The sequence below is a fragment of the Diorhabda sublineata genome, chromosome 3, assembly GCF_026230105.1.
Source record: "Diorhabda sublineata isolate icDioSubl1.1 chromosome 3, icDioSubl1.1, whole genome shotgun sequence".
In the NCBI taxonomy this organism is placed as follows: Eukaryota; Metazoa; Arthropoda; class Insecta; order Coleoptera; family Chrysomelidae; genus Diorhabda; species Diorhabda sublineata.
Window position 1 is genome coordinate 3,358,539 of NC_079476.1, and position 21,370 is coordinate 3,379,908.

The following is a 21,370-nucleotide window of genomic DNA, read 5'->3' on the forward strand; positions in this document are numbered from 1 at the left end:
TGTTAAAACATGATAACTCTTATATTTATTCATATTCGCTAACAAGTCCGCAATTTCTATAGATATAAAAATGTTGCACTTTAAACTTTTTCAAAATTAAACAAGATACAAAGGAAGGTCATTTTATAATTTCGCAGTCCCCTCGTTTTTTTGGCTCTAGAAAATCGAAAAATCATCCGATTTTGATGGATCTCCTTTTAAAATCTTCGTTTTTACAGCGAATTTACGAAAAATATTATGGGAATAAGAAATTGAAAACTTTTATTCGTTTCGGGGCTTAAAATGTTTTTGAAAATGCACTCGTTGTATAATTGTTGATGGCTTTTTACCAAATAATCAAATAAAGTTGTTATATTTATACAAATATGTTTTTACTATTAAAAATAATAACAATTTCTCTTAAAATTCACCTTTTCTCACATATAATCGTTTGTACCTTTTTTATTAAGTAACCTTTAAAGTTATATGAACAAAAACATACTCAAATCTATTTAAATTGTTAGGTTAGGTTACGTTAGGTTAGGTTAGATTGGGTTAGGTAAGATTAGGTTATGTTATGTTAGGTTAGGTTAGGTTTCTGCAGAGCATACCGAACTCTATCGTCAATAGCGCTGCAGTAAACCGCGGGGGCTATACCCATACGCATTTTAGTGGACGAGAGGATTAGGGTGCATGAAAAAAAATATAACAACTTCATTTGACTATTTGTAAGAAAGTTATCAACAGTTATACGTGAATGAGTGCATTTTCATGAACATTTTAAGCCCTGAAACCAATATAAGTTTTCCATTTCGTTTATTCCCATAATTTTTTCCGTGAATTAGCCGTAAAAACGAAGATTTTGGAAAAAATCATCGAAATCGGATGTTTTTTGATTCTCTAGAGCAAAAACGAGGAAACCGAAAAAATCATTTAATGAAGGACAACTATTTTCATATGAATCTGAATAATGTGGGTATTATGAAACAATTTTTTTTAAGAACCAAATTTTTTAGAGGCTTAAAACTACACTAGAAGTAAAAAATAACGACAGATTAGCGTCGTGGAGACAAGGTTGGTATGAATGGCGTTAAAAGTTGGTAATAATTAAAACTAAAATTTTATTACAACAAAACCAAAATTGTGGGCACTTTATGCCAGGATAAGAGGGCTGCTACTTAATTTTTTAAATAGAAAAACAAATAATTGGATATAGCTTTCCTGCTTTTCAAAATATTCTCCAATAAGATCAATACCTACACTTTTGCATGCATTTGAACCAATTGTCGAAGCATTTTTTCCCATTCCGATTGATGTACCTCCAAAATTTGAACAAACAAACCGCTTGGATGTAAAAAAAATAAACTCGCAATCAATTTTTGATCTGCGAGAATAAAACGAAATCGTTGAGAGCCAAACAATACCTATAAACTGTCGTTGTGGAAAATAATTCGTCTTCTGCTATTGGTTTCTTCTTCTGGCAAACAATTGCTGGTATACCATCCAAAAATGACCTTTCTACGTAGCTCTAATGAAACGGCTCATAGTGAAAGATCCATACAGTCGACAATCCTGAAATAGGTAATAATTTGTTTTAAAAATCAATAAAAACATTAAACCAGTGCATAATATGTTCTGAATCAAATATATATATATATATAAGTCGTTTAGAGAGGAGAATAAACTTTCCAGTGAATATGCCTTCAAATATTATAGATTTGATTTCAATTGGCAAATGATTGTGCATATTTTTGCATTGTATACTATTGAGCCCTTAACTAATTATGAACGTCGAGTAGGTAGATAAAAGTTGTGCTCCGCGTTCCTAAGTGGATAGCCGTGTAAAAATCTTTCTGAAATTGGAGAAGCGTGCTCACGAATTAGACAACCGGATTCAAAGATGATTATGGAAGGAAGCATTAATATTTTGAATCTTTCAAAGAAATCCCGGTTGTGAGCTCTGCAGAAGAAACAAAATTGGGCGTAGTATTTAGCCTTGAGGCACTCCTCATTCAATTGAATTGTAAAAAGGACATCGTTGTATCCGTTACAAGCTGATTTCTGTTGGTACGGTATCGTGGCGAGATACTGAAACCGCAGTACTGCAATTTGTTAATTAAAATATTATGATTAACAAAATCGAAAGCCTTAGAAAACTTTTATCTCTTCCTTTATGCAGAGGTATATTTATGGCCGTTTGAAGGCAATTCGGAAAAGTGCCATTTTAAGGTGATTTGATGTGGAAAATAGATTATACAAAGGATCAAAACTGACGTTGAAAAAAACGCTGTTTCCCACTATTTTGGTCATATGAGTGTAATAAACATGAATCACCTTCTGCATGTAGGACAAACAATGCGTGACGGACCCCGAGTGCAGTGGGGAGCATAAAAATCTGAATATTGTGAAATAGAGCAAACCCCAAAGCACCTTAACCGATTGCAATCCCCAGAAAAAAGAATGGAATGTGGAATAGAGCAATGTCGCGTACTCTTGTTCAGAAAAACTAGTTAATGCCTCTACCTAAGTCTAATTATGTGTAAATTGTTTTTGCACGATCACTTTGGGTATTTGAATAAGATAAAAAGCACAATGAAGTGATTTTAATGAGAAATTACGCATATCAATTATTTCATTTTTAATCAAATCATTTATCTTGATATAGGTATCTAAATGAGCTTTTTATGTATCTATACCACTTGTTATCGTAGTTACTACGGATAAAGAGAAAAATTAAAATAATTCCCTGTATAATTGTACTGATTCTATCGATTAACACTTGTTCCATACATAATCTACGTATTTTACTTTTTAGTTAACCGCACAAAAATGAAACAGAAAAAAAAATAAAATCTGGTCATACTGCTGCATATTTACTTAATCTAGACACTGAAAAAATGTAAAATATTCTGAAAAATCGTTAGTGTAGTAGTAATGAACAGTGTTGTCGTAATGCAGTATTATTATACGTTTGAAAATGAAATATTTCATCCCCGAATCTGTGTTTTATCAAAATATTTGAACCACCTTCGTATAAACATTACCGTGAAGTTGTTGCTTGAGGTAAATAGATGTATACGATGTTATATTGAAAAATTCTTAGAGTAAAACAAAATTTCAATGTCAAAATATTTTATTACTCAACATATTCTCCTCTTAATTGGATATATTTATTACAGCGAACCTGCAACGTCTCTAGACCTTAAAAAAAATGTTTCTTCTTGCTCTGCAAACCAGACCTCCACAGGAAGAATATTTACGATCTTTTAAACTTTTTCTCAGTTGAGGAAAGAGATAATAGTCGGACGGAGCCAAATCTGGTTAATAAGAGGGGGTATTCTAGTAATTCAAACCCAAAATCACGAATTTTTTGCATGGAAACATGACATTTGTGTGCAGGGGCGTTGTACTGCAGAAACAAAACACCTTCGGATAGTTTTCCGCGTCTTTTCTCTTTAATTTTTTCCCATAGAGTGGTCAGTAATGTCGAATAGTAATCTCCAGTTATTGTTCTAATCTTATCCAAAAAATCGATCGTGATTACTCCATGGCAATCCAAAAAAACTAAAGCAAGAACTTTTCCAGTAGATTTTTGGACACGAAACTTTTTAGGTCTTGGAGAACCAGAGTGTCGCCATTCCATCGATTGTTGCTTTGTTTCTGGATCGTAGATATGTATCCAAGTCTCATCCATAGTAACAATTCGGTTTAAGAAGTCAAATCGAGCACAGATCGAACGCGATGCTTCTACCCTTGCACGCTTTTGGTTAACATTCAAATATTTGGGGATCCATTTTGCAGCAATTTTTCTCATGTCCAAATTGACGTGATCTACATGATGAACGCGTTCGTATGGAATATTCAGTGCTTCAGATATTCGTTTTAGTCTGCATCGATATTTTCGGGGTCTGATACAGAAACTGGCCTTCCCGAACGGTCATCATCTCCAATGGAAAATTTACTTCTTTTGAAGCTTGTAGTCCAATTTTTCACGGTCGCATACGAAGGACATTGAACACCAAGGTTATTAAGCATATCTTGTTTATGAATGGTACTGGTCTAGGCTAACTAGATATCAATAAATCCTCGTATATGATTTAGTTTTAGAGAAGCGACAGGTCGAATCGTGTATGATTTATGTTACGGAATCCAGCTACGAGATAATTCGTAACACCTTTTTAAAAAAACACACATTTTGTATGCTTTTTGTGATAACTATGCACTAGAATTTGCGTTTTCAATAATGTAATTAAATCAAATTGTCATTTTAAACGGAATTCTGAACTTTGCCGTGGCAGTCAACGTGTTAAGAAGTCGGTACCCATTTCTATATACTTGGTTTTATGTTCTTTGACACGTAGGCCATATTTTTTTGCATTTGGATTCGGACAACAAAAATTGAAAAAAGCGTTTCACCGTGCAAAAACTTTCTCCTATACATATTCACCAGAAAAGATACAAATACCCAAAGGTATATTAACTAATTTAATAATAGAATCCTATAGATTGTTGGCTTTGTTTAAAACAATAACTATTTTTCTCTAGCTTAGTTTTTTTTTCAGAATTCTTGTGCACATGGCACAGATTTGCTCTGATTGATTAGTAGGTCCATATGAAGTATTTTTAAGTATGTTATTTTTATATTTATATGTTCAACGATATGAATATCCGTTTTTATCCGAAAACATGGAAAAGTAATTATTCAAATGATGTTAACAGAATAATCTTAATCATATAAGCCCACTCATTACAAGGGAGTACAAACATTTAAGCCATTGATTTTTTGATATGTATCTGCTGAACTTTTAGTATAGTAGTAGTATAATATAGAACGTACATGGATTAATCAAAATTGGAATAATTCCATATGCGGTAAGTGAAAATCATTTTTGGAAAATTTCAAGTTGAGTAAACAAAAAAAAACTACAAGAAGCTTTGGAGATCACAGTTTTTGCTATGATGTGAATTTTTTTAAATAGTAAGAATTACTATTTAACCAGTAATGTTGAAATACGTGAATTTATTTGATGTCAGACGTAGCTGGCTAATAAATAGAATTTTTTATCTCCAACCCCCTTGCTGCAAATCTACCAACATTTTTATTGAATGCAATATTATATAGTGTGTAGAATTATTGGAAAAAACTAGTCAAAAATCTAAGCATTATTTGTCTTTTACTCATTTTGTTATTGGGAAATGAGAAAAGATTTTTTTGGAAACAAAAAACTTTCAACTACATATAGGCGCTAATCTTAGTTTCGAGCATTACGAAGAGGTTGTACAATCAAAGTTTCATAACTAAATTAACTACTTTCACAAGAGTTATTACTTAAGTTTTGATAAATAAAAACAAATCTTTAGTGTCCATTCTGATTGAGGTACCTCCAAAACATGTAATTTGAACGTATCAATCGTCTTCTGCGATTTATTTCCCTGATTTTTTCGATCATATCTGGCAAAAAAATGCTGGTGTCTCATTCAGAATTTACCAATCTTCGTTGCTCTAATAGAATGGTGGCGACCAGTATTTCGAAAATTCCATTTACTTCGAAGTATTTCGGTATGTCGCTTGTCGGTTTTGCAATTTGCAGTTTAGGGGGTCATCCCATGTGATGGCCTGTTTTTTAGGAATTGTTTTCTACGACCAGTAAGTATAGATAGATCTTTAAGTTTATTATCATTTATTAACATATATTTCTACAGTATAAATATAAATTTTAAGCTAAAAATATTGTGTAGAACTTGAGTTACAGCGTTATGAACACCCCCGCCTGGGGGAGCTCGCACTTCCTCCACGATTCCGGCTGATTGGCTTATCTGAAACAAAAAAAAACGGCGTTCTAATCTGTACGAAATGGACTATTATCAAATGAATCTACAAAAAATTGAACTTTTGGTAGACATTTCAAATAAAACTTGATTTTTGATTGAATTTTGCGATTTTTTGTTTTTTGCTATAAAAAAATCGAAATTTTGGAAATTTTCGATTGATAATATTTCATTCCATGCGTTTGCATGTGTTGAATGTGCCCTATAAATTTCAAGTCATTTGGTCAAGCCGTTTTTGAGATACGATGGAGGAAAGTTTGAAAAACACAGTTTTGAGAAAAACGCGTTTAAAGTTTCGAGTCCATTTAGAAATACGAAAATCTCAACTCACCCTCGATCGGCGATGCCTGGTCCATAGAGTATTCCTTACTCTTGCTCTTGAAACTCTTGTTAAACTTAGTTAAAAACACAGACCCCACCTGCCAGCTCAGCGCTCCGAACAGCTCTTTCTTCTACCTGCTGTAGTTTTAAAATGACTTCGAATTTTCAGAAATCACATTACTACCGTATTGTAGACACGTTGAGAAAGCAATTCATGAAAAAAAATCGATTTTTTGAGCCCATCACATGGGATGACCCCCTTTACGCACACCATCGATGTTTTCTGGCACAACAGTCGATTTTGGACGTAGTGAAGTGAGACCACTAATGAATTTAGAAAACCAGCGATACACGGTTGCTCGAGATGGTACTTCATCACCAAAAGTCGAAGTGTTGTCATGTCTCAAAACTTAGGTAGCAACCTTCGTACAAAACTTTGAATCGCCGATGGTTTCAACTTTCGACCAAAAGTTGTTTCTTTCTTGGGATGAACTCAAGCGACGAATTAAATCCTGGTCCAGTGCGATGATCTTGTAAATGCATTTTCCCTATTCGTTAGTTATTTTGATTGTACCGAAAGAGAGAGCCGATCTCTTAGGCATGAATGCTGGTAGTCGTAAAGAAATAAGACCATTTGCTGGTTGTTGGACTACCGCACTCGTACAATTAGTCATTTTCGCTGTTGGCGGTTTCCCTTTCACGAGAAACGATCCGAGGAACCATCACTTCACTTAAACCCTTCGCGGTACATACATTTTTCGCCCATGGTACTAACAGTACTAACTCTTCAGCAATTTAAGAACCCTCGGCTTTATAATACTGTAGCTTTCAGTGCATAATCATCAAACTACTACCTTTGATACATGATTAACTATTTCTGTTTGTTTAATAGGGACAAGCGAAAAATATTTTAACCCAGAGTATTCTGCATCCAATTTATTACTTTGAGAAGGAAAAAAATGGGTACTTCTTTCCTCTTATTTGAACAATATTTATATGTTTATCAATGTCCACCTCGAGAGCATTCCCCTGATTGGGATGAATATTCCTACGAATTTAAAGATCATTGGGAACCATGTCATGATCCCGATAACAGGAATGAACCTGATTGGGCCGATGAGCCGAAAACAAGTAAGTGGAAACCTTAATTTTTATGGTGAATCTTCATGTTTCGTATTTATTTAACTGAAACGTCATCTAGAAAAGATTATCTAAATCATTAGTACAGTGAATCAAGCAAATCACCTCGCAATTTTAAAGACCTTCATAGATTAGTTTGAAATTTTGACAGAAACTCAAAATTGATGCAAATAACAAACCTGATGCCACCTTTATTCGGAGGTGGAAATTTGAAATTTCAAAATTATACCGGGAATCTATAGAGAATTGAAATTTATGAAGAGAATGTGGAATGAAGTTTTTTATTTAACACAATAATTTCTGAGTTATTCGCGATTGAAAATTAAAAAAAAACACAACATTTTTTCAGGAAAAACTCGAAAATTACGCATTGTCTGAAAAAACTTATTCTTATCAAAATTGAAGCTCACAAAAAAACAAAGAAATTAGTTTAAATTAAATTTTTTGAATAATATTCAGCAACTTATGAGTCACTGAAAGCCAATTTTTTCTTTTTCGTAAATTTATGCAGAGGTTTGAGCTCAAATAACGGAAAAACGATAAATTTTTCATAAAAAATTGTTATAAACATTTTTAAAGTACTTTTTCAGATCTTTAAAATGAGCTTTTATAAATCCGTCTAGCATGAAAATTAAGGGAATTATGACGAAAATAAGTTAATTACCTTGAATTTGAAAAAAAATGTCGGTATATTTGATACCATGTGCGACAAAATTAAAATTAATCATAGCCCATGTAAAATTATCTTTGTTCAACCCCTAACAACACGTTCCAACAGTTTGAGTGGCTTGGAAAACGTATATTTTTTTTTCGTTTAAAAAAAAAACGTTATTTTTTCAAAATACCTCAAAAACTATTGGACCAACGAAAGAATTTTTCCGTAACTAAAATTTAGCTTTTATTTTACTGACCATTTTGCTTTTTTTTAAACACACGTAGCTTGAAAATTACCTTTTTTACCCAACATCAAAATTTTCTGAAGAAAAGGGCCTAGAAAGGTTGCAACTCTCATGGTTTTGTAGCTTATGAAATTCCCTACAAATTGATGTATGGATGAATGCAAAAAGCTTGAAGGAAAGCCCAGTTATTATTCAAAAACTAATAAATACATGCACAAAATAATAGATATATAGTTAAAGATAGAAAATAAAAGTGTGCTTCTTCAGTCGTAATTCTTAGAGAGGGTTTTCAAGTTTTTTAAATAACTGTATTAGGGTAGTTACATATAAAAAATAGAAATATTACTTACATTGTAAAAAAAAACAATAATCATTTCACATGTTTGAACATAATGAGCCATATAACTGCTTCCATTTAGTAATATGAAATTTTTTCCATTCTGTGGGGTGGTTTTTGGTGGTTGCATTATTAAAAATATTGAGGGTCAGATTTTTTATACAAAATTCTCGTATTACGATCCAAAATAAAAAAAAATTCATGTTTTTCACCACATTTTTTAAATAATCTTTGTATGAGGGGTTGTTTTTAAGGGTAGGTGAGCTGTAAAATATCAAAATATTAAAGTCATTATACAGAACAATCAACATTTATTATATTAGAATATAACTTTAGCCCATTACCGCTTTAATTCATTAGTTTTAAATTTACTGGAGTAAGAGGTGATTTTCACCCCTTAAAAATAAAAACCGTACTATGCGACCAAGTCAGGTTTGAAGAGGAGGGTAAGATGAACTAAATTCCAAATTTTCAAGAATATCGATGAAGGTTTTTGAAATTGCGAGGTTTCGGTTGATTTTTGGCTGTACTAAATGCACGTGCAAGAAATCGCATGCAAGTCTGTGTAAACAGTACAAGTAAACAAATTCCTAATCTCAAATTTTTACTAATATTTTGTAGACAGTTTAACAATGAAAATAACGAAGTTAAGTTTTACGAAAGTCAGCTGATCTGCATGCTTTTGATCAAGAAATATTGCATCTTGCATTGCATTGCACGTTGTATCGCATCATGTCAAGGTTAGAAATATAAAAGATAAGTTTTAGGAAAAAATCACTATTAGATTGTTATAAGAACATCGTAAGTAAAATTTCAAAACATATAATGAAAACTGAAATTCAAAATAATTCATTTCAAAAACAACTCAAGTCAAAAAAATCCAATTTTTCAGTTGAGACAAAAGGGTAAATAAAATAAAAATAATTTTAGTTTGATAAACAACTTTCTAGTTACTAATATACCATCACATTATACACATTTCAGGTTAAACGTAGCATCTTATACAGTGTTTGTAAAAAAATAAAATAAATAAATAAATACGCGAAAATTTTTATTGAGTAAATAAATTATTTCAAAGCACATAATCATACTCTTCATCGGGTTCTACATTATCAACAGCCACGTCGACATGTTTAAAATTGGTAAATGAATAAATAAAATGGTAAATGTTCCTCGGGAATGCTTCCTTTCGGAGGAAACGATCCCTTTTTTTGTTTGTGTCCTATTTAAGACCAATATATAAAGACACTGCGACACCTTTCGTCTAAAACATTCATTCCCCAAATATTTTTTCTTGTAATATTCCACCACTTGTTAAAGTCCAATATCTGAGATGTTTGCATCATCAATACAAAAAAAATTGGAGCTTGCTTTCGCCACCATAGAGGAGTATTCTTCTGGAATATATATTCCATCGATATATAAATAATATATAATAATGAAATATCATTTTTTGATAAAGATTAAAAGAAGTCTGAAATTTTTATCTGACTTTCAAAAATTTTAAAAAAACTAATTTTAAAACAGAAGGGAACTAAAATTAAGAACATTCAGAAAAATAAACATATCAAAATGTCTAAGAAATAAAAAATTAAAAAAAAAACAATACTTAATCAACCGCAAAAGACTTTTTATGAAGTTCAAGTAAGAAGTTTATTAGAATTCGGTCTAGTTACATTTTAATTAGCTTTTTTTGAATGCAATATTTTATTTAGAAATATTTATTTTCATCTTATTAATAAATATAACACGCTTTGTTCAGATTATTATCATTGGAGGATTATCTCATTACTTTCAAAACCAGATTTGTCCAAATTTCATTTGAGTAAGTAAATAAGTGTTTTTACAAAATATTCAATTTCATCTTTTGTGATAATTAATAATATGCCATTATGAGAAATATTTTAAACGAAAACAGAAATAAGAAAATTAATTATTTGAATTAGGCACCGTTAATAAATTTTTCTAGTAAGTTATGAAGGATAGTTTTTTATTATAACTTATTATAATTATCTACGAAGGTAGTAGTGCTTTCTAATCTCTTATATAACAACAGTTCTTCAGGAAAATGCCCTTCATCAATGTATCTTACATAGGTTATCAATGCTGCCTCACTGTCTCTCAAAGTACATCCATTTGTACAGAGAAATTTCTTGTTTTTGGCTATTCAACAAGTTGTTTCTCAATATCTTCAATCATTTCGTCTATTCTTCTACTAAAAGTATTGTTCCTAAGTGGCATAGCTTTTACATAGCAAGTGGGATCGAAACACCATACAAGGAATGTCATTAAATGGTTGGATTAAAAAACAGGAATAGGAGTGAACCAAACACTTTGAAAGTCCGGGCAGCGCACCAAGCATTTTTCAAGCAGAAATCTCTTCAATTGAAAAATGTGTTCAGTTCAATCTAGAGAGGAACTATCGCAAACAGGAAATCATCATCCTGTCCGATAGTCAAGCAGCTATTAGAACTCTAAGTTCCGATATCATAAAATCGTTTGGGATTCTCTAGAAAAATTAAACAAGAAAGATAAAATTACCCTACAGCGGATTCCAAGAAACACTATATCGTAGAAAAATGAAATAGTTCAAGCGGGAACAGCTAAGCTCTTCATGGGACCCGAGCCCTTCTGTGGTATCAGCTATAGAACATTGGAAGAAGCACTGGAAAAGAAGGTAGATAGCAGCAAAACCAATTATTGAGGCAACCTCAGGGGATGAGACAGGCAAAGACTCTTCTAATACTAACAGGAGTTCTATCGGGACAATGTCGCGTCAACAAACATATGAAGACGCTAAACCTAGCAGAGCCATCTGACTTTTTAAGAGGAGAGGGTTTGATGGATCAGCTGTAACCATTTGGGTTCTCCAGTCTCGCAGCAAGAAAGGAGAATAGAATAGATCCTTTGGGTCGCAGTGTATACGAGACCCCAATTCTATATATAAACACATATACATAGCAATCCTTTCAAGAAATGCTGATATTGATGAAATTCCCTCCTGCAGTGTGATTTTTTTTCCAGTTTAGTGATTAATAAAGAAATTTGATAACTACCATCAGAAAAACATTTATTGAGAACGAGCAGTAAATAGAGACTGTAATGTTCTTTTTTTAAACTTCTCCTTTCAAAGTGAATCAAATCTGATTTTATGTGAGAAAATGCGGCTCAAGACGACCTCGTTTCATGGATTAGTTGGCCAAGCATTTTTGGCATAAAAGACAAACGGCAACCGTTCTTCGTGAGCGGTTGTTTACCCAAATTTTAAATATTCCTCCCAATATTTTTGTGTTTTCTTTTATTTCTTCCACTCATTTTATTATGGGCTAAAGAATCAATTAAAAAACAATATGTGTTAAAAGTAAAACATATTTATTCAAATGTATATAATACATTACCGATCTTTTTTTTTTCACTTGATAAAATTAAGAATATTTTTGTTGAATCAACGATTAATTGACGGACACTTATTTCAAATTAAAGGTCGCTTGACATGATGCAATATAAAGTGCAATGTAATGCAAGTCGCAATAGTTTTTGATCAAAAGCATGCACAGTTATAATTTAGTTACATTTGGCATAACAGATCAGCTGACTTTCGGAAAACTTAGCCTCGTTATTTTAATTGTTAAACTGTGTATAAAATATTAGTAAAAATTTGAGGTTAGGAATTTGTTTACTTGTACTGTTTACACAGACTTGCATGCAATTTCTTGCAAGTTATATTGAATTATGTCAATCGGTCAACCATCGAATTGCCTACCTGTATGGCGCAGTCCTCACGTTCCTGATCGAAATTACCTTTGTATTTGGATCTCTTTCTTTCGTTACGTATTGCACATGCGTGATTCTGATTCAATTGATTACACGCACAAAAGTAAAAGTACGTGCCTAGCCTGTACACCTGTAAATAAATATCTGGAGTTACTTGGTTAAGGGCGTTAACTACATATAGTAACATTCGTCAGGGATGTACAAATTGATTTTTTATAAGGTTTGGACCGTTCTTGAAGGCGTTTGATTTATATTTTCTCGCAACGGTACTTGTTATCAGTAAAGGAAACAGAACGATATCAAGGACGGTACTTATGCGAAATAACAAGCATAAAATATAAAATTATTTCTTAAAAATGATATATGGAGTTTAATGAAAACATTTTGACCCATTTGTCGACGATGGTCTCCTTTAATTTGCATATAATTTTGTTTCTTTCACGCAGATTCTACTTTGAAAAAAACCGCATGAAAATAAATCAGCTAGAGATAGATCTGGGCTACGGGGAGGCAGCGGAATATTTTTCTACTATTGCAACCCTCAAAATGATGTGGATCTGTGTGAAAAATATCTTATAGCAGTAGTTAGTGAATCATCACGTGCTTTTCTATCTATCTACTTTTAATACACTCACACCTTTTAATACATTATGCACTCATTGCATTTAGAATCTTACGATTAATACTCGTTTTGAATTCCTTAATTTCCTATTAGAAACTATTTCAAAGAATGTACCAATGATTTATTAATAAACGATGTTTACTCTACGGCGCCCCGTTTAAGAATGATAGCTGCTACCACGCATTCAAAGCTCAAAGAAGTTAGACAAGAGATTCGTTCCAACCAATCAAAAAACCGTCCTTGGTATGGTGACGATTCTGCGCAATTACATGTTCGAACCGAATTTATCCCTAAAGATTCCGTTTTTTGCGCAGAAAATATCATTTAAACACTTCCAATAGCCGTTCCAAGAACGGTCCAGATTAGTAGATTGGAACAAACCTAAGGTGTAGCTAAGTTTTTGTATTTAAAACAACAATTTTAGATTTCATCTTATATTCAGTTGTGACAACAATAATATGCTGCTTTGGGATTCTTGGAAACACTCTTTCATTGATGGTTTTAAGAAGAAAAGAATTTGTGGGATCCGTATATACCTATCTAGCAGGTAAGTTAAACTGATTTATTCGATATTATACAGTGCTGGTAATGAAAACTGAAGCTACAAACACCTTTCGTATGTTACTTCATGCTTTCCTGATTCGTTCTTGAAAGATGTTTAGTAAATACTGACTCTGTCTCATCAGTAGCTTAAACAAAAGGTCTAAAAACGAGTATTGATTTTACGTTAGATTGGATGTATTATCAATCAAATTTTTTTCTTTTCGATTACTTAGCAGCTGTATTACCCAACTTTTTTTAAATGCAAAAGTCTCCCATCCTTTTTTCCTAGTTTTGGGTTTATAGGAAAATAATGTTGAAAATAAAAGCGTTACAAATGCCTTCTTAATGCTCTTGATAGCATTAAGCATAGCATTAATGTAGCAGATGCTGAAAAAGTTCTCCATAGCTCCGAACAGCTTCGGCTGGAATGTTATTTGATTCTACTGTAATTCCAGTCCAATATTAGCTAGTCTGTTTTGCTAAACATTATCTTCTAGTGATCCTCAATGTAAATTATCTAATAGAGCTGAATCTGGGGATCTTGGTGGCAATTACAGTGATACAAAAATGTAGAGAAACTATTCTGGTTCACTGTACTCATTCTTATTGACGATACCTCCCCATATATTTACTTTCTGAGGACGATACGTATCACACATATCAACTGTGGGATATATCTTTAGTTGAAGTTTATTATTCTCATCCTCTCCTCTCAAAATTGCAAACGACAGTTTCCAAAAGCTCTTGGTTGAAAAATATTTTATATGGGTGATATTTTTTCTGTTTCTATACATTCGTGCAGATTCAGCATAACATTGGACCTATGTAACCGTTGACAAATGTGAATATTTCTGCAGAGATAATGCGATGTCCAATTTATGGTTTCTGCAGGCAATTTCTGACCAAATTAATATTACTAACAGTACTCTATGACATACAAACTTTATTTTATATAAAAGTTTTATAACATTAAATTCTGCATTGAATGATTTGTCTTCCTTTCCCATACTATTGAACATCACAGTTGGAGCAGCTTTCACAATTTTCAAAAGTTGTTTTAACGTTTTTTCGTTAATATTATCTAAATCAATCTAATTATTGATAAAGTAATTATCATAAAAGTTGAAGAGGAAAATATTCTGAGTAGATTGAAACCAACAATAAACTTTTTCGACCAACCATCTCCGTACAATATAACTTTAAATTAAGATCCTTTCTTATCATAGATATGATGACAATTGATATAAAAATGGAAGTGGCATAAAAAAGAATATAATACTCATTATTAATTTATGATGATTTTTGGTGAAAGTAGATGAAAAAATGAAAGGACGTTGGATCACTCAACTCCTCTTTAATACCTCTTCGGAGTCGGTCGCCACATAAATGTAGTCCAGATCTTCTGGCTCGTCAATGTCTTGAGAGAACTTGAGAAAATTGGTAAAATCGCAATTTATTCAAATTATCTTGTTCTCTACTACCATAGAGTATTATTCAAAGAGGAAAATCAGATTCCACAATAGCTTCATGTTGAGTGTGGTGTTGTTCGAGGAAAGGTTTGATTTTTTCGAGAAGAGATTCATTTTTCTCCAACCTTTTTCTTACCGAGCTTACCCTTTAAATCTTTAATACCTATTCGAAGTACGTCGCCATATAAATGTAGTCCAGATCTTCTGGCTCTTCAATCTCTTGGGAGAACTTGAGAAAATTGGTAAAATCGCAATTTATTCAAATTATCTTGTTCTCTACCACCATAGAGTGTTATTCAAAGAGGAAAAACAGGTTCGACAATAGCTTCATGTTGAGTGTGGTGTTGTTCGAAGAAAGGTTTGATTTTTTCGAGAAGAGATTCGTTTTTCTCCAACCTTTTTCTTACCCAGCTTACCCTTTAATTCTTCAGTACCTCTTCGGAGTCCGTCGCCATATAAATGTAGACCAGATCTTCTGGCTCGTCAATCTCTTGAGAGAACTTGAGAAAATTGGTAAAATCGCAATTTATTCAAATTATCTTGTTCTCTACCACCATAGAGTGTTATTCAAAGAGGAAAAACAGGTTCGACAATAGCTTCATGTTGAGTGTGGTGTTGTTCGAAGAAAGGTTTGATTTTTTCGAGAAGAGATTCGTTTTTCTCCAACCTTTTTCTTACCCAGCTTACCCTTTAATTCTTCAGTACCTCTTCGGAGTCCGTCGCCATATAAATGTAGACCAGATCTTCTGGCTCGTCAATCTCTTGAGAGAACTTGAGAAAATTGGTAAAATCGCAATTTATTCAAATTATCTTGTTCTCTACCACCATAGAGTGTTATTCAAAGAGGAAAAACAGGTTCGACAATAGCTTCATGTTGAGTGTGGTGTTGTTCGAGGAAAGGTTTGATTTTTTCGAGAAGAGATTCATTTTTCTCCAACCTTTTTCTTACCGAGCTTACCCTTTAAATCTTCAATACCTCTTCGAAGTACGTCGCCACATAAATGTAGTCCAGATCTTCTGGCTCGTCAATGTCTTGAGAGAACTTGAGAAAATTGGTAAAATCGCAATTTATTCAAATTATCTTGTTCTCTACTACCATAGAGTATTATTCAAAGAGGAAAATCAGATTCCACAATAGCTTCATGTTGAGTGTGGTGTTGTTCGAGGAAAGGTTTGATTTTTTCGAGAAGAGATTCATTTTTCTCCAACCTTTTTCTTACCGAGCTTACCCTTTAAATCTTTAATACCTATTCGAAGTACGTCGCCATATAAATGTAGTCCAGATCTTCTGGCTCTTCAATCTCTTGGGAGAACTTGAGAAAATTGGTAAAATCGCAATTTATTCAAATTATCTTGTTCTCTACCACCATAGAGTGTTATTCAAAGAGGAAAAACAGGTTCGACAATAGCTTCATGTTGAGTGTGGTGTTGTTCGAAGAAAGGTTTGATTTTTTCGAGAAGAGATTCGTTTTTCTCCAACCTTTTTCTTACCCAGCTTACCCTTTAATTCTTCAGTACCTCTTCGGAGTCCGTCGCCATATAAATGTAGACCAGATCTTCTGGCTCGTCAATCTCTTGAGAGAACTTGAGAAAATTGGTAAAATCGCAATTTATTCAAATTATCTTGTTCTCTACCACCATAGAGTGTTATTCAAAGAGGAAAAACAGGTTCGACAATAGCTTCATGTTGAGTGTGGTGTTGTTCGAAGAAAGGTTTGATTTTTTCGAGAAGAGATTCGTTTTTCTCCAACCTTTTTCTTACCCAGCTTACCCTTTAATTCTTCAGTACCTCTTCGGAGTCCGTCGCCATATAAATGTAGACCAGATCTTCTGGCTCGTCAATCTCTTGAGAGAACTTGAGAAAATTGGTAAAATCGCAATTTATTCAAATTATCTTGTTCTCTACCACCATAGAGTGTTATTCAAAGAGGAAAAACAGGTTCGACAATAGCTTCATGTTGAGTGTGGTGTTGTTCGAGGAAAGGTTTGATTTTTTCGAGAAGAGATTCATTTTTCTCCAACCTTTTTCTTACCGAGCTTACCCTTTAAATCTTCAATACCTCTTCGAAGTACGTCGCCACATAAATGTAGTCCAGATCTTCTGGCTCGTCAATGTCTTGAGAGAACTTGAGAAAATTGGTAAAATCGCAATTTATTCAAATTATCTTGTTCTCTACTACCATAGAGTATTATTCAAAGAGGAAAATCAGATTCCACAATAGCTTCATGTTGAGTGTGGTGTTGTTCGAGGAAAGGTTTGATTTTTTCGAGAAGAGATTCATTTTTCTCCAACCTTTTTCTTACCGAGCTTACCCTTTAAATCTTTAATACCTATTCGAAGTACGTCGCCATATAAATGTAGTCCAGATCTTCTGGCTCTTCAATCTCTTGGGAGAACTTGAGAAAATTGGTAAAATCGCAATTTATTCAAATTATCTTGTTCTCTACCACCATAGAGTGTTATTCAAAGAGGAAAAACAGGTTCGACAATAGCTTCATGTTGAGTGTGGTGTTGTTCGAAGAAAGGTTTGATTTTTTCGAGAAGAGATTCGTTTTTCTCCAACCTTTTTCTTACCCAGCTTACCCTTTAATTCTTCAGTACCTCTTCGGAGTCCGTCGCCATATAAATGTAGACCAGATCTTCTGGCTCGTCAATCTCTTGAGAGAACTTGAGAAAATTGGTAAAATCGCAATTTATTCAAATTATCTTGTTCTCTACCACCATAGAGTGTTATTCAAAGAGGAAAAACAGGTTCGACAATAGCTTCATGTTGAGTGTGGTGTTGTTCGAAGAAAGGTTTGATTTTTTCGAGAAGAGATTCGTTTTTCTCCAACCTTTTTCTTACCCAGCTTACCCTTTAATTCTTCAGTACCTCTTCGGAGTCCGTCGCCATATAAATGTAGACCAGATCTTCTGGCTCGTCAATCTCTTGAGAGAACTTGAGAAAATTGGTAAAATCGCAATTTATTCAAATTATCTTGTTCTCTACCACCATAGAGTGTTATTCAAAGAGGAAAAACAGGTTCGACAATAGCTTCATGTTGAGTGTGGTGTTGTTCGAGGAAAGGTTTGATTTTTTCGAGAAGAGATTCATTTTTCTCCAACCTTTTTCTTACCGAGCTTACCCTTTAAATCTTTAATACCTCTTCGAAGTACGTCGCCATATAAATGTAGACCAGATCTTCTGGCTCTTCAATCTCTTGAGAGAACTTGAGAAAATTGGTAAAATCGCAATTTATTCAAATTATCTTGTTCTCTACTACCATAGAGTATTATTCAAAGAGGAAAATCAGATTCCACAATAGCTTCATGTTGAGTGTGGTGTTGTTCGAAGAAAGGTTTGATTTTTTCGAGAAGAGATTCATTTTTCTCCAACCTTTTTCTTACCGAGCTTACCCTTTAAATCTTCAATACCTCTTCGAAGTACGTCGCCATATAAATGTAGACCAGATCTTCTGGCTCGTCAATCTCTTGAGAGAACTTGAGAAAATTGGTAAAATCGCAATTTATTCAAATTATCTTGTTCTCTACCACCATAGAGTGTTATTCAAAGAGGAAAAACAGGTTCGACAATAGCTTCATGTTGAGTGTGGTGTTGTTCGAGGAAAGGTTTGATTTTTTCGAGAAGAGATTCATTTTTCTCCAACCTTTTTCTTACCGAGCTTACCCTTTAAATCTTTAATACCTCTTCGAAGTACGTCGCCATATAAATGTAGACCAGATCTTCTGGCTCTTCAATCTCTTGAGAGAACTTGAGAAAATTGGTAAAATCGCAATTTATTCAAATTATCTTGTTCTCTACCACCATAGAGTGTTATTCAAAGAGGAAAAACAGGTTCGACAATAGCTTCATGTTGAGTGTGGTGTTGTTCGAAGAAAGGTTTGATTTTTTCGAGAAGAGATTCGTTTTTCTCCAACCTTTTTCTTACCCAGCTTACCCTTTAATTCTTCAGTACCTCTTCGGAGTCCGTCGCCATATAAATGTAGTCCAGATCTTCTGGCTCTTCAATCTCTTGGGAGAACTTGAGAAAATTGGTAAAATCGCAATTTATTCAAATTATCTTGTTCTCTACCACCATAGAGTGTTATTCAAAGAGGAAAAACAGGTTCGACAATAGCTTCATGTTGAGTGTGGTGTTGTTCGAAGAAAGGTTTGATTTTTTCGAGAAGAGATTCGTTTTTCTCCAACCTTTTTCTTACCCAGCTTACCCTTTAATTCTTCAGTACCTCTTCGGAGTCCGTCGCCATATAAATGTAGACCAGATCTTCTGGCTCGTCAATCTCTTGAGAGAACTTGAGAAAATTGGTAAAATCGCAATTTATTCAAATTATCTTGTTCTCTACCACCATAGAGTGTTATTCAAAGAGGAAAAACAGGTTCGACAATAGCTTCATGTTGAGTGTGGTGTTGTTCGAGGAAAGGTTTGATTTTTTCGAGAAGAGATTCATTTTTCTCCAACCTTTTTCTTACCGAGCTTACCCTTTAAATCTTTAATACCTCTTCGAAGTACGTCGCCATATAAATGTAGACCAGATCTTCTGGCTCTTCAATCTCTTGAGAGAACTTGAGAAAATTGGTAAAATCGCAATTTATTCAAATTATCTTGTTCTCTACCACCATAGAGTGTTATTCAAAGAGGAAAAACAGGTTCGACAATAGCTTCATGTTGAGTGTGGTGTTGTTCGAAGAAAGGTTTGATTTTTTCGAGAAGAGATTCGTTTTTCTCCAACCTTTTTCTTACCCAGCTTACCCTTTAATTCTTCAGTACCTCTTCGGAGTCCGTCGCCATATAAATGTAGACCAGATCTTCTGGCTCGTCAATCTCTTGAGAGAACTTGAGAAAATTGGTAAAATCGCAATTTATTCAAATTATCTTGTTCTCTACCACCATAGAGTGTTATTCAAAGAGGTAAAACAGGTTCGACAATAGCTTCATGTTGAGTGTGGTGTTGTTCGAGGAAAGGTTTGATTTTTTCGAGAAGAGATTCATTTTTCTCCAACCTTTTTCTTACCCAGCTTACCCTTAAAATCTTTAATACCTCTTCGAAGTACGTCGCCATATAAATGTAGACCAGATCTTCTGGCTCGTTAATCTCTTGAGAGAACTTGAGAAAATCGGTAAAATCGCAATTTATTCAAATTATCTTGTTCTCTACCACCATAGAGTGTTATTCAAAGAGGAAAAACAGGTTCGACAATAGCTTCATGTTGAGTGTGGTGTTGTTCGAAGAAAGGTTTGATTTTTTCGAGAAGAGATTCGTTTTTCTCCAACCTTTTTCTTACCCAGCTTACCCTTTAATTCTTCAGTACCTCTTCGGAGTTCGTCGCCATATAAATGTAGACCAGATCTTCTGGCTCGTCAATCTCTTGAGAGAACTTGAGAAAATTGGTAAAATCGCAATTTATTCAAATTATCTTGTTCTCTACTACCATATAGTATTATTCAAAGAGGAAAATCAGATTCCTCAATAGCTTTATGTTGAGTGTGGTGTTGTTCGAAGAAATCTTTGATTTTTTCGAGAAAATTATGTGCATAAAATCCACTATTTTTTGTCTATGCGTTATTTTTTTTAACAATAAAAACGTTTTGCGTTTTGCGCTGAACTTATGCAAGACTCGTCTTTGTTACTATGGACAATATTGTAGAAAATTGAAAAATCTTCGAAATAAGCTTTTTTAAATTAAATTTCGATAATTTGTTGCTTAGATAATTTAACCTAAAAGATAAAATTGTTTATAATTTGGTTAATTTTATATATTAAGGTTTCTTATTCACTTAAAACCGAGATCTAAAAGTACTTAATTAATGCTCTAAAGATGGGCCCTGTGGCTCTAATAGTTTTTGCAAAATGGCAATTAAATCATAGGAGGCCCTTTTTTTCAAAGGGCCATTCTTGCACACCTTGCTATCATCTTTTGGAAACTCGCGTTGGAAAGAAGAAGAGTTGAACTGAAAATCCCTCATATCAGTTTTTTGATTTTTTTTTGACCTCAAAAAAGTGTTCAAAAAAGGGTTAAAAAAATTTATAAACAATGTATTGTTTTTTAAACATTTTCTACTATTAATTTTGTCACCAAAAACCTTTTTTTTCGTAAGTGCCCTGGCCTAATAACATAAAAAAACATTTTAAAGGAAATTTTAAGAGCTATGAGTTCATGTAAATGAAAAATCTTTCAAGCCCTTCATTTTTTAAAGGGAAAGGATTGAAGGAGTAGAGACAGGTCATTTTTCCACTAAAGTGCATACTTTAAATGGTAATATCTCCTTTATTTTCGAAGTTACAGAAATATAAAGAACCAAAATATTCGTTAAAAAAGCTACATTTTTGTTCCGTATAATTTTTATGTATCTCTCATTGTTTCAGAGGTATTAGCAATTGTGGCAATTTTGTTTTAAAAATTAAAAATACGTTTTCAACTTTTACCGTACATTTTTCAAAAAATACATTTTCTAA

The 21,370-nt window shown here is 33.2% G+C and overlaps 1 protein-coding gene across 1 annotated transcript in view; it reads left to right on the forward strand.

Moving 5' to 3' along the window:
* The first annotated feature begins 4,786 nt into the window (after positions 1-4,786).
* LOC130441557 (apelin receptor) overlaps positions 4,787-21,370 on the forward strand; it is a 37,847-nt gene continuing 21,263 nt past the window's right edge. Inside the window, exons 1-3 of the mRNA XM_056775285.1 lie at positions 4,787-4,851; positions 7,022-7,260; positions 13,326-13,448. Coding sequence (XP_056631263.1) covers positions 7,089-7,260; positions 13,326-13,448 — 295 coding nt within the window. The 5' untranslated portion in view covers positions 4,787-4,851; positions 7,022-7,088. The remainder of the gene's footprint in view (positions 4,852-7,021; positions 7,261-13,325; positions 13,449-21,370) is intronic.